Source organism: Haemaphysalis longicornis, unplaced genomic scaffold, assembly GCF_048455015.1.
Source record: "Haemaphysalis longicornis isolate Haplotype H1 unplaced genomic scaffold, Haemaphysalis longicornis Haplotype H1 scaffold_5, whole genome shotgun sequence".
NCBI lineage: Eukaryota > Metazoa > Arthropoda > Arachnida > Ixodida > Ixodidae > Haemaphysalis > Haemaphysalis longicornis.
Window position 1 is genome coordinate 176,439,574 of NW_027526385.1, and position 14,353 is coordinate 176,453,926.

Consider the following 14,353-nt stretch of genomic DNA (forward strand, 5'->3'; position numbering starts at 1 on the left):
CACGGAGTCACTTTAATCGACCAGATTTAGGGGAAATCCCCAAGGTGGAGTAAGTTTCAGTGAAGGAAAGTTTGACATCCACCTAAATGCAGCCATACGGCTACACAGGAAAGCTATACAGCTTTCTCAGAAACTTCGCAGTTGAAGAAAAATTCGTCCTGGTCCAGGACGAATTTCCTGTGTAGCCGTATGGCTGCATTAAGGTGGATGTCAAACTTTCCTTCACACGGAGGTACTTTGCGGAGCTCTACACAGCGCTCTAAAACGACCACCCAAATGGAGCATAATATTCATCTTTTGCGTTTGTACCTGCTCACAGGACAGGCCACACATTCGATTGAACAAACGCCAGCTTTCCTCCATTAGCATTTCACTATCATCTCTGCTGGCGTGACTAGCAAGCTTGACCATTTTTCGTCAGATAACTGCCAACAAATACCAACAACTCTTTTCGTACTTCCAAAGAATAAAAGAAATAAAACATGCTTAATAACAAGAAAACATCAAAATATTTTGGATTATACTGTGAGAAAGTCCGAGGATATCTGGGAAGTTTCTACGGAGTATACATGCAAAAACATCTTTGTCCAATTGAGCGCCTGTGACGTTTTGCTTCCGCCCAGCGTCATTGGCTTCTTGCCGCATCAGATAATTTTCTACGGAGTCCGCTTCCCCCTCAACGCTTTCGAAAGGATTCGGTCTGTCTCCTGCGTGTTGCGCCGTATCCCGTTCCTACCGCCGCCTATTCGGAGAATTGGCGACGATGGTAGATTTAGATGCCTGTCTTTTCGCTCACTCGAATGCGTCCTTTCGCTCCATTTTAACTTCATTTATTAATGTTTTAATGCATCGACACTCACGTTTCCGCCTCCAAGTCGTCTTAGGACAACATAAGTGACCCTGTGAATATTTTTTGAAGCCTGGCTCCATCCAGACCGACAACCTTATTGACAAGTTCCTGATTTCCTAAACTCTTTACTTCGGTAGCATTCATTAACTGCCACAGATACAGCGTTCCGGTATGTAGTCCCTTCATATAAATAGTAAAGGTTAATATTTTCTTGCTATTTTCAAATTGATTTCTGTAACAGCTAAACATGACGTTTGTTTCAATGTAGTTTCCTTGAAACGTTGACTATTCAGAAAACTATCACATCCAAAGCAAGTCAGGCACATAATATTTTAAGCGAAGCTTATTACAGATGCAAACTCAGGAAAGGGCTGGTAGCGTGCCTCTGGCCTTTAAGCTCAGGAAAGCCAAGCGAGCAGCCGTAGCTGTTTCGCGGCGCGGACGAAAGCGTCGCCGACCGCGCTACGGACCCCGACCGAAGCAAAACTGAGGACAGTACTTGGAGCTGGCGCCTGAACAGCCGTGCTGGCCACGTATGCGACGCCATGAGAGACGAGCAGCGTGGTGAGCCCCACTACCACAAGAGACAATGGGAACGTCTCCTGGCCTTGCGAGAGCAACGCGTCTCGTTTGCCCGCGGAGAGAATTACTTCGAAAAACCCAAAAAGCCCGCCAGGGGGCTGAGCGATGAACACGCCTTCACGGCGGCTCTGCATTTGAACGCCAGTTTCATCGCTTAAGGTGCCCCACTGCTCACCAGCCCTGCACCGCCGCGTCCGTAAAGCTCTACGGATCGCCCAGACACCAACGTCAGGAACATCGGGCCATTCAACGGTCAGTTAGAGCCTTTTGAAGTTCCAGCCATTCCGCACGGCGAGCTATGCCTACTCAGGCCTAGCACACCGGGCCGGGCCCCGTCGCCGGCGTAGGAAAGCACGTGCACGCAAAAGCTGCGGCGCGCCGTTTGAACACCCTTCGACTATGGAGGTTACTGTGGCCGGAGAAGAAATTGACCCCACGGAACTCAGAATGGGAGGATGGGAGAATTTCCTCCCACAGATGGGAGGAAATTCGTCACAGACAGCGAGCCTTCCACGACGCTGCAAATGCCCCAACAAGAACTCCCCCTCACTCGGCCCCTGCCTCGCCCCAAAAAAGATTCGGCTCTCAACCGCCACCCCGCCAACCTCCCACTTCGCCGCTACCGGCCACCGACATCAAAATCGTTCTGCGCCCGCGCGGTGGACTGGACCTGAGGTCAGTGGCAAAAGCTTCTCTCGCGGATGCCGTCGTGCACCAAGCCGGCATACCCTTAAACCCCGCCGATCAAGTCCACATCCAGCAGACAGCCAACTACATGCTCATCAGCACCCCATCCGAGAAACACGCGAATAAGTATGCGGCGGTAAGCTCCCTCACGATTCGGGGGCAGTGCTACGAAGTGGCTGCGCATGTGTCGGCACCCTACAACACCATTGCGGGGTGATTTTTAACATCCCGGAAAAAGACACGCCAGAGCAGGTGCGGGACAGCATCTGCAACTTCAATTCAGACCTTCGCATCCTAGAAGCCAAACGCCTAAACACATCGAATATGGCGCAAATCCTATTTGATGGTACAAAGGTGCCCTTCTGGATTCGTTATCGATCTACCACGTACAGATGCAAACCCCTACGGCGCAAGACCGAAGAGAGCGCACTTTACTGGAAATCCGGACACCGAAAAGATGTCTGTCCCAGTGCACAACCATCCCCAAGGTGCTCCCGCTGCGGCACTTTGAACCCCCCAGATGAGCATCCGTGCAACCCCTGTGCATCGTGTGGGAAGGCCCACACTGAACGAACTCTGCGGACTGCCCCCGACGGTTCCAGCCTCGCAAGCGGCCGCCCACATCTGCCCAGCTGGTCTCCAATGGCCAAGATCCGCGGAATGCCACCCTCCAAGTCCCCCATCGACCACCAAGGGGACCCGGCACCTACAGTCACGCCGTCCGAGGGCAGGTAAGCTCCGCAGGCCTGCTCCCTACTCCTCCCCCATCCACACTTCCTCATAATACCTCCCAACCACCTCCTTCATGGCAAATTCAAATGCAAAACATGCTTAAAGAGATACAAGACCTCCGCTCCCAACTCCTCCAAACCAAACATGAGAATGAGCGACTCGCCCGAGAAAATGCCCTTCTTAAAGCCGAAGCCACCACCCCAACCTCCCTACCTGATGCACCACAAGCGGAGCCGCCTCTTAAACGTAAGGCCCTAATCCAAACTACTAATATCCCACCAGCGCCCGAAATGCAGTCCCTCCGCACGGATTTTGAAAATGCTTTCACTACACTCAAACAGCAAACACATGACGAAATAGTAGTCGCTTTAAAAAAGACAGTACAGGACTTACACAGTGAGCTCCTGAAATGGGCCAGGCATTTAATGACCCTCACTCCAACATCGCCACCTGTCTCACCGGAAAGCATGCCCTTAGCAGCTAATATCGATCATGACGCAGATCTATAAAAAACAGCATGTTATATGGCTGTGGAACTGCCACAGCTTCAAACAAAAGCTTATGAATTTCCAAGCACTTCTTCAATCCCTCACCTCCCCTCCATCACTTATTGCACTAAAAGAGGTAAATACCCTCCCTAAACTGCTCAATTACACTGCCCATAAATCCCTATTGCACCCCTCTGTCGCCATCTTTACCCACCGCAATCTCGTAGCAGCCCCTCATACCTTTACCTCACCAATCCCGCACCTCCTCGTCACCATCCTACCGCCAAAACCACCCCAAGCCAAAATACACATCCTCAACATATACAGCCCCCCTAAAGACCCGCACACTAGCTTTGCCTCCCTTTTCAAACAGGCACTAACGTTTGCTGGGAAGGACCCGATTTTAATATGCGGAGATTTTAAGGCCCCCCACCTTGCTTGGGGATACCTGAGCACCACTCGCAAAGGTCGACTTCTATGGGAACTCGCGCAACTACAACTCACCACATACTCTGACCATTCTACCCCTACCCGCATAGGCAATAGCATACAAAAAGACACCCACCCAGACCTCACCTTTTCATATAACATGCACTCAGCAGACTGGCAAATACTACCACATACACGAAGCAGCGACCACTACATTATTGAACTCGCCCTTCCCTCTCTAACCTACCGGCCCCCTAAATCTAAACAACCCTCAATTACGAACTGGGTTGCGTTCCGCCAAGACAGCCGCGAAATCCCAGCCCCCTCTTCCGCGGATCCCGATGCCCTGGAAGAATGGCTTGGAGCACTACTTACCGCCCGCACCAAACATGAACACCCTGTAGACCCCGCTACCCCATCACCTTATGTTGACTCCCGCATGCAACACGTATGGGAAGCTTGCTGCGGCATAGAAAGACGCTGGAGGCAGCAGAAACACAATCGTACCCTCAAAAGTAAAGTAGCTCGTCTCCAACTGGACATGCAGCAACACGCACAAACCCTCGCCCGCACCAACTGGAACCAGCTGTGTGACTCCCTTAACGGAACGCTTTCTACTAAACGCACTTGGGCCAATCTACGTCACCTCCTCAATCCGGAAAACTCCTAACACCACACCAACGGCCGGGTACAACAACTGATGCACTTCCTCAATCAGGACCCCGATGCACTTCTTAGCACACCTAAACAACTCTATATCCCCCTGCTCCCGACGTACCTGAGCAGCCTGAATACAATGGCCCAACCAATGACGAACTCGCTGCCTCCATCACTTTCGAAGTGAAAGCCGCGTTACTCACACTCCGTTGCATTACTGCCCCCGGAGCGGATGGGATCACAAATACACTCCTCCGACATCTTGACGACCTCACCATTGACCACCTCACTACCGTACTCAACACACACTGGCACAACCACACTCTCCCCAGTAGCTGGACCCACTCCGATATAACACTTATCCCCAAACCTAATAAACCTCTGGGCATCCTGCACCTCCGTCCAATCTCTCTGACTTCTTGTCTCGGCAAATTATTGGACCATGTTATACACGCAAGAATCACCCACTACCTTGAATACAACATTTTCCCCCCAAATATGCTAGGATTTAGACCGCATCTTTCAACCCAGGACGCTCTTATACAGGTCCACCACGACATTCTACATCACCGCCCTACACGTGACAATGCGGCCATTTTCTCTTTAGATCTGCACAAAGCATTTGATAACATTTCCCACACCGCCATATTACGTCAGCTCACTTCACTCGGCCTCGGCCCCAACACCTACGCCTATATCCGGAACTTTCTCTCCCCCCGTACGGCAACGATACGCCTGGGCAGCCTGCAGTCCCCCCCCCTTTCCCTATGCCAGCCCGCGGCACACCCCAAGGGGCTGTCCTATCCCCTCTTCTTTTTAACATAGCTCTTATCCCCCTAGCTATAGCCCTCCACACTATCCCACACCTCCGCAGCACTCTCTATGCAGACGACATAACTCTCTGGGTTCCTTCGGGCAGCGACGCACACATCGAGGAAACCTTACAGGCAGGTCTCACTACCACCCTGCAATGCATCCAACCCCTCACGCTCAACTGCTCCCCCACCAAGTCAGACCTACTCGTCCTTCCACCACACAAAACTGCCCCCACACATAAATTCTGCTTATTTGCACACAACACACCTATCCCCAAACCACCCATATCCGTATTCTAGGGCTGCACATCACCTCCACTCGCTCCTCTCACAAAGCACTCGCTAACATAAAACAATACGTAGCCCAAACGTCTCACCTTATCCGCCGGGTGGCAAACCGCCAACACGGCATGGGCGAGTCCCACCGCATACGTCTTCTCCAAAGCTTTCTAATCAGCCGATTAAGCTACCACCTTCCTTTCACCCCTCTCACACAAACCCAGCACGCACACCTCAACTGCCTTATACGCAAAGCCTACCGCCACGCGTTGCTTTTACCTCCCCATGCCTCTACTACGTGCCTTACAGCTATGGGACTCTACAACACTACACAGGAACTGATCGAAGCACAGCGCTCATCCCAAATCCTTCGTCTCTCCCGCTCCTCCACTGGACACCACATCCTAGCCTCCCTCAATATCAACCCAATTGAAACTCCCTCCCCCCCCCCACTGCTTATACCCCCACACATACGACGCCTACTCCTCATCAAACCCCTTCCTCGCAACATGGACCCTCTCCACCATGCAGGCCGCCGCATGGCACGTGCCAAGCGCCACGCCATCTCCCACGCACCCTCCCCCACTACCATCTATGTGGACGCGGCTCAATACCCAAACAATCAGGCTTACGCCACTTCTATGCACGGTCCTCCCCACCCCACAACCATGTCTGTCCTCACCCCCTCTGCTACGGTGGCAGAGGAAGTTGCCATTGCTCTCGCCATAGTTCAACAGCCCCAACCCACCACCATCCTCTCCGACTCCAAGCATGCCCTCTCCAACTACCTTAAGGGACGTATCTCGTCACAAGCTCTCCGTATCATCCTCCGACACCCTCCCCAGAATCCTGTGGAGCTACTGTGAACTCCGGCCCACACTGGCTTAGGAGGGAATGAGGCAGTACATTCACATGCTCGAGAACTCGTTACCCGGGCTCCTGCTTCTTTTGCTCCTAACCACAGCATTCCCATCCCCCTGTACACATACACCGACAATACACTGCACCACAGACTGACCCGTCCAACCCTCCCACCCCCCCCCACAGCTCCCTATCACCAGAGGAGGCCCGCATGTGGCGCATCATCCAAGCGCACGCGTTCCCTCACCGCACGATCCTACAACACTCCCACCCCCACCTGTTTCCCTCACCTCGCTGCCCGCACTGTGGTGCACTGGACACGCACTTTCATTCCCTCTGCCAGTGCCCCAAGAATCCCTACCCACCCCTCCCCACCCCCCAGGCCTGGGAGCAGGCCATGCGGAGCTCCGAGGTTTCGGACCAGGTGCTAGTCACCTCCCGAGGCCTCCCGGTCGCTGCGGCCCTGTGGGCAGCCGCCACCGCCCCATAAGGGGGAGCTCTTTCAATAAATGTTATTTCTCTCTCTCTCTCTCTCAGGTGCCCTCGGTCTTTCTTTTTTCTTCTTTTTTTTTATGGTAACGCTAATGGCGGAACTAAACGCTTAGCTCTGCTGCTAAAACACGTATTTACAAACACAGATTGGGCGTAAAAGGGAACCGGAAATAATACGACAGCCCAATAATGGTGAATTCCATTGGGCGAACAGGAGCAAATGGAGCGAGCAGCCAGAGCAGCACACGGGAGTAACGGGGACGTGTGCTTTCGTTCCGCGACTGAAACATTCGCGCTGCTCCCGGAGCAGTGAAAAGAGGGGGAGGGCGAGATGTCAAGAGTCATGTGACCAAACGTTTCCCGCGCTCGCTTCCCGGAGCATTTCGCGCGCTCGTGATGTCCGCACGCAGTTATTCCTCGCCAGTTTTGCCAGATATGTGCCGGTGGTTTTGTGTCTGCCTTCCGCATGGCGACGAATGAATAAGCCGAGCGGATGTTCATGTTCATGATAAAGGGGTCACCATCGTGTCTCCCAAAAATTAGCTGCGAGCGATAACAGCGTCCACCGTCTTTTCCAGATACGACTCTACCTTCGGTCGCTGCTCCGGCGGGGTGAACAGGTGCTCGAACATAAACTCATGCAATGTCAAATCGTCGTCATCGTCGCTGCTGCTGCTGTCCGATGATGAGCTTGCGCTTGAATCCGTGGTGCTTTCATCATCTAAAAAATAGCAGCAATTCCTTGTCCAGACGGCCGCGCTTAGCTGCTGCCGTACGCACTGAGCAACTACCGCGGCAGCTGGATTCCGCCATTTTCCCTCCGCCACCCGGGGATAAAACCAGAAGTGACGCAAAAGAGGACATGTGACTTCCGCGGCGTTCCCTGTTACTCCTCCGCTGGCGACGGAGCACCGAGAACTGCTCTCGGCTGCTCTAGGCGCCAAAAAAGTGCTCCTCATCGACCAATGAAACACAACGCCCCTGCTCCTGCCCGACCACTGGAAGACGCCCGAACTCGCGAGAGCACTTTGGGTGCAGTTAGAAGTGCACCTGTTCGCCCAATGGAAAACGCTATAAACAACGACTAAATTGCGCACCCTCTTTCATGAGTCTGTTAAAACCAGTAAAAGTGCCGATTTTTAATACAGGCAAGAAAGCTGAAAAAACACCAATATGTTCGACGCGCCAAGTAAGCCGCAATTGTTTACAGATACACAAGATTTAGTTATGGTTCGTTGAGAAAACGACTCGTAAATTGAACGCAAGAAAAATTTCTTTGACAGGCCTCCGAACAGCCGCCGACGCGGCAGCGAAGCCGTTTGTGGTCAAGAACGCGAACTTGCAGACCCAGCCCTCATGAATTTTACAAAGCGCCCAGCGAAACATTCACGACACGTACTTTCTTTCTTTCTCTCTCTCTCTCTCTCTCTCTCTCTCTCTCTCTCTCTCTCTCTCTCTCTCTCTCTCTCTCTCTCTCTCTCTCTCTCTCTCTCTCTCGCTCACTCACTCTAAGGTGCCGAGTGTAATTAGCTGTGAACTCACCCTAAGCTTTTCATCGTGATTTCTGGTTCGGCGTTTGCAGCGTCCTATGCCAGCGACGCGTCGCTGCGTCGATTGCTAGAGACGCGTTCACGCGAAAACCGCGTCCAAAGCGGGGGCCTTGCAGGAAGCGAACGCCAACAATGGGCCTCCTCGATTATCAGTCCCGGATCGTCCGCGGACTGCCCGAGCCGCGATCCGGCGCTCGATTTTCCCATGTATTCCTAAGGGGCTCCCAGTCCGAATGCAGTCCTCGGACTGCCCGCGGACCGTCCAGGACTGGTAAATCGAGGGGGCCCAATATTTTCAATGACCTGCGTCCAATAACTACATCCGTACACGGCGTTCGCGAAACAGAGCCCCACAAGAACGGACTAGGCGACGCACTTTTCGACGGCACGAACGATTTGAGGCATCACACTCAAGCCAACACCTCCTGCGTCCTCGTTTAACGTCGAAACTCACCGTTCATGTTAACTGCGAACAGCATGCACAGGGGTAAAAACGGAAAGCAAACCTTGCACACAAACCCCCAAGCCGGGAGGTCACTGGCACCGAGAACGCGAAACCACCCATCCCCGGTCGACACGGCGTCGGGCAGCGATCGAGCCAACCGTGCGACCCAAGCATTCGACACCAGGGAAGAAACCGCAAAAAACAGTTGCGGCAAAGTGTCGTTTCGTGGTTTTAAGTCATCGCGTTGGTCCCGTGAATATGTTCACAGGGCTAACACGCGAATTGGCAGGAAGACGCACTGCGCTGCTACCGCAGGAGGCCGCGTCTCGTAAAGCGCGGCAAAACTCGCGAATGAACGACAGCAAAAAAGTGCGCCTTACCCGGGACGAATACGGCGACTGCATCGTGAACTTCAGGCGCGTCGTAAACTCATCCGCTGAGTCGCGATTACTGCTGCTGCTAATGCTGCTAATGCTACTGCTGCTAACGTGCATATCCACAATCCTCACATGGGCTCTTCCAGCGCAAGGCAGCAAGCACCATAATAATCCAAGGTCAAGACGCGACAAGCGACGCGGAGCAACCAACTCTGCAAACCCTCGCTTGCCCTCACGCCGGTGCGGAGTTTCAAGTCACGTGGTTAAGGCCGACGTAAATGATTGGGCCACGGGTTGGAGAGACGCGAAGCTCGAAAATTGTCTCTTTCTCACTCTCGTTCGTTCCGCTCAACCGCCGTAATTACTCGATTCTAACGCGCCCCCGATTCTAACGCGTACCCGATTTTCCTGGCAAAAAAGAAAAAACTCTTGCACCTCCGATTGTAACGTGCACGGAACTTTGTGAGCAAGAAAAACGAATGCGAGAGAAACGGGCGATTTATTTCCCGAAGTAATCTCACTCATCTCACTCCTCGTCGCTCTCCGCTCGTCCTCGGTGCAGTCAAGCGCGTTCGCGATGCAACACTTCTGAATGAACGTTTAACCATGGTCGATGTGATCGTGGCCCACGCCTCGCACGCCCATCCCGTGAGCTTCTCCAGAGGCGCACGCTTCAGCCGACCGCTCGTTTTGAACGCGTGAGAGCCGCTACCGCCATTGATGTTATTAAGCGCGCAAGTGGAACGATTTGAGGATTTGTGTGAACGCCGATAGAAAAGCCTAGGCGCCTAAGCTTCCTCCGTTCGAAAAATCGTTGCGAAAAGCTTTGGCGCCGTCTTGAAATGGCGATGGGTGGGACAAAATTTTCGCTCTTTCGGCAGTTTCGGTTTCGTATCAGATTGTAACGCCCACGCGATTTTTCGACCTATTTTTCCGGAAAAAAAGTGCGCGTTAGAATCGGGTAAGTGCGGTATCTGTGTGTCCTGGCCGTCACAAATTCTCCCTGTTCTGTGTCTTGGCTAACGGGCGGAGAGATTATAAATACTCCATTATGATTTGGCGGGAGTACATAGCGCGTCTGACTGCCACTGCCGACGCACGGCAGTTCTTAGCTTTGGAAAGAAAGTCCGCATTGAGCACTGAGCACAAGACCTTATTGTAAGCGGCGGAGAGGTCGGTTCGCCGGTCAACATCTTTGCACCTTCGCGTCGTGTAGCGGTTATGTCGCTGCCGCAGTGGTGCATGGTATTTTCGTTCGGTTCTTTCAGCTCGGCGCCGCAAAAAGGGCGGCAACTTCAAAACTACTGAGTGCAGTCCAACTGGCTGCACAGCCAATCGGGTGGCGTAAAATTGTTCTTTGCGGAGACGCTGCATGTTGGGCCCTTGTTGGTCGTAATTTCGCTGATGTCCGCGCGCAACAAAGAAAAAAAAAAGCGTCACGGAGGAGAGTGTGAGACCAACACCCGACAGCACGTGACACTACTGCTGCGCCCCGAGCCACGGAGAACGCTGATTCTGGTGGAGCGGAGACTAAGAAGTGAAGATGAATACGCCTATATAATAATAAATAAGTAACAAACAATAAATACGGTTGGGAAACGTAAACAAATAAAACAACAATGCTGAAACAACATTGACCTAAGTGCAAGTAATAAAATAATAAGTACGTAATAAATTACAATGACGAAATATAGGGCAAAGTACAAACCGTAAAGGAATTAAAATACACAAAACCATGAAACGAAATGAACATAAACTAAAATCGAATATACGATTAGCAATATAATGAATACCATAATGACTAACATGATAAATTCAGGCCTGCTAGTCGAAAAGAGGCTGGGTTCAACAAAAAGTGAATACACCGTCATCATTGTTCACGGTTTTAATAGAGATGCCTAAGCCAGCCTAATTCGCCGTTCCTGATGTTTCCCGCGGAATGCCTCTGATGTGGAGGTTATAATGATCCAAATATATAAACCACGGCCGAAAAAATAAATCGCTATAAATTTCGTGTTTGCTAAAAATCTGGGGCGTGTTAACGCCGATCCCCCTGAAGTGTACCACCCACAAGGGTTGTTACGGCTCCGACAAATAATAAAACTTTTGGAAGGTGCATTTGCGCGTGCCGGTGTACGCACAGTCTTGTCAACTTTTTCTCGACCATGCCAAAGGTTCCTGGGCCACAAATTGAAATCAAAGGCTCAAGGTTTAGCTATGACCTATTTTAGCTATTTTTGCGACAGTAAGCAAGACGTGTGTTTTCCCCAGTTTTGTGGCATAAAACGTTTCAGGGTCAACTGGGAGTTAAACATGGTTCCGCATATCTGTGTCCTATGCACTTTTGGCATGGCCTAGAAAATTTTTACAGTGTGTGTGTGTGTGTGTGTGTGTGTGTGTGTGTGTGTGTGTGTGTGTGTGTGTGTGTGTGTGTGTGTGTGTGTGTGTGTGTGTGTGTGTGTGTGTGTGTGTGTGTGTGTGTGTGTGTGTGTGTGTGTGTGTGTGTGTTTGTGTGTGTGTGTGTGTGTGTGTGTGTACGCGGGTGTGCGTGCGTGTGCGTCGGCGTATGTGTGTGTGTGTGTGTGCGTGTGTGTTCGGGTGTGCGTGCGTGCGTGCGCGCGCGCGGCCATGAGAATTCACTTAGTTTATCCTATCGTTCATTTTCTTTGGTAAACCCTACAGCCCCGATGACCATCCATTTCTGTAGGAAAGGATTACCCACCTCTTTTCAATTCCATACAGCATGCCCGACGACGGCTTCTCTTGCTACTATGACTGGGCAGCTGGGTAGCCGACAGCGAATCTAATCGAATAAACATTACTATTTTGATGGCACATGGCCGCATTGGGGTAGGGGACATTAATAATGTCCCACATGCGAGCCCGTTACACAAAAAAAAGCCTACAGCGAGGTTTAAGTCATTCGATGCCGAATCGTTGGCCCAATCCCTTCCTCAGGGGAATGAACCCATGGCATCCAGTGCCGAGTAGGTAGCTCACTGAGGCCTGAGAAGCACAAGGAGGTGGGTGCGACATTCCGTTAGCGTGTATAGGTGCCGGCCCGGAACTTTAGGCGCAATGCAGAACGTTGACTAAACTGGGTCGTAGACTGTGTTCCCTACAGTCATGAACAAAGGAAACGCGATCACAAAAATATGAATCAGAACACATAAATAGCGCGGTTTATTTCCATGAAAAAATCGTCGCGTTCGGAAATCTGGCTTTCCAAATATGCCAATTGCGCGCCATTACTGGACTTCCAGGAATGGTATTTTTCAGTTTTGTGTGTTCTGCTTCCCATTTTCGTGCTGCCATTTCATTTGTCCATTAATGTACGTTAGCCCACCTAAAATATACCAAGTCACCCTTATTTACGTTAACAGCGTACTAACTGCGAAAGAAAACGATGCAAAATATTTATAGACCTTGTGGGACTAGTACTCAAGCCACCAGCGTGACAACCCAGAACTATACTTCGAGGCCAGAGGGGCCGAATAGCGGGCGCCGTGTATCAGTAGCTCGAGAGAACAGCGGGAATCTTCAAAGCGAACCAGTAGATGGCGCCAGGTTATACAGGATGTGCCGGGCTTGCACAGTGAGTGGAACGCGATCACGCGTGGTGGGAAATGCTTGGTTTTACTATACTCGGTGACAACTTAAGAACGGCACCAGAAGTTGCCGCTGTGCCTTATCACCGTAGCCGGATGTTTCTCTGCGCGGTGCAAGTAGGGCGTTACTGGGAATATTATGAACATGGCGTGAGCTGTTCCCGTGATTTTTTGGACTTAATATGCTTATAAACGACTTCAGTGACGACAAACAAGCTGCGTGAGACAAGGCAGACGATATCACGCATTCATAGCAAACCCCTTTCAAAACGCGCGCGCACTGACGTCACGGGTCCGGCGCTTTGCCGCAGTGATACACTACATGAGGTGGTGCCGTTCTTGAGTTGTAACCGAGTATAGTGTCACTAGGTAAGATGCAGGGTACACGGTGGCCATTCTGGTGCTAATCAGTGTTTCCAGATGGCGCGGCCTCACCGCCAACTTTGACGAGGTTATTTGTAAACAACACTGCAGAAGAAGCGGCAACACGGTATCTTCGGACACACTTCTGCAGCTGAAACGCTGCGAAGCATGTTATCGTTGATTCACGTTCGCAGTCACGCTAGTCGCGCGCAGCCGCAGAGCATGGAGGAGGACGAGCTTAGGTAACCACAGTTGACCGACAGAAAACGCATAAACCACAAAATGGCAGTGCCCATGAACCGTCGCAGTGTAAACAATATCACGTAATGCGGACTGACCAAAGATCACTGCTGCGGCATGGAAGAATACGAGAAAAATGTACCGATATTCTGTAACCTTATCTAGTGGCACTATAGGTTTTACCACTCAGTTACAGACGCAGTGCTTCACTGTAGGTGGTGGTGTGAACGACAATGCCGCCGGTACTTGGTGCTCCGAAAATGGCGATCTCGGTGTTTGAATACCGCCAGTGTTAGCGCCACTGCCCGTGTCCGTTTGTGTGACAGGCTTCTGGACAATCGTGGCGCGCCAATGCCGGTTTTGCTCCCGGCGCTCAACGACGTCCCTGGCGATGGCAAAACCGGAGAGTGCACGGTAGGCAAAGCATTAGTCCGCCAGCAATTGGCCGGGCGGCTTAGGATCTGAATTCTCAGCCACCGTCATTTCGAAAGCGATGCGATGGTCTTGGCGCCGACGTCTACGCACTTTTTCAAGTCCCCAACTGGTCCTCCGTCTTTCGAGGGCAGCCCGTCCTCATACAACGTGAAAGTGACGGTCGTCGCCAACGGCGTCATCACGGATGGTACCAAAAGTCGTGTGACCTCAGCGGCGGGAACTGCTCAGTGGAAACGCATGATAGCATGACGCTGTTGATCAGCTATCCCACACGTTGATCGCTCGTCACCAAATTTAATGATTGCTTAGTGATTGATATCAATTATTACTTATGTGGTATTACAGTAGGTTGTTATAGATTAAGATAATTAAAATTGATTAGTGATTGATGGTAACAATTAGTAAGCGTGGAATAAAGAGAATTAAGGTTGTTTAAATTGAATTAAGGACAATAGAATAGCCG

At 51.4% G+C, this 14,353-nt stretch overlaps 1 protein-coding gene across 1 annotated transcript in view; it reads right to left on the bottom strand.

Annotated features, from left to right (window-relative positions):
- Window positions 1-9,450, bottom strand: part of LOC144139524 (uncharacterized) — a 49,679-nt gene extending 40,229 nt beyond the window's left edge. The window contains exon 1 of the mRNA XM_077671838.1: window positions 9,248-9,450. Within this exon, the coding sequence (XP_077527964.1) occupies window positions 9,248-9,361 (114 nt within the window). The 5' untranslated portion in view covers window positions 9,362-9,450. The remainder of the gene's footprint in view (window positions 1-9,247) is intronic.
- Between the last annotated feature and the right edge of the window lie 4,903 nt (window positions 9,451-14,353).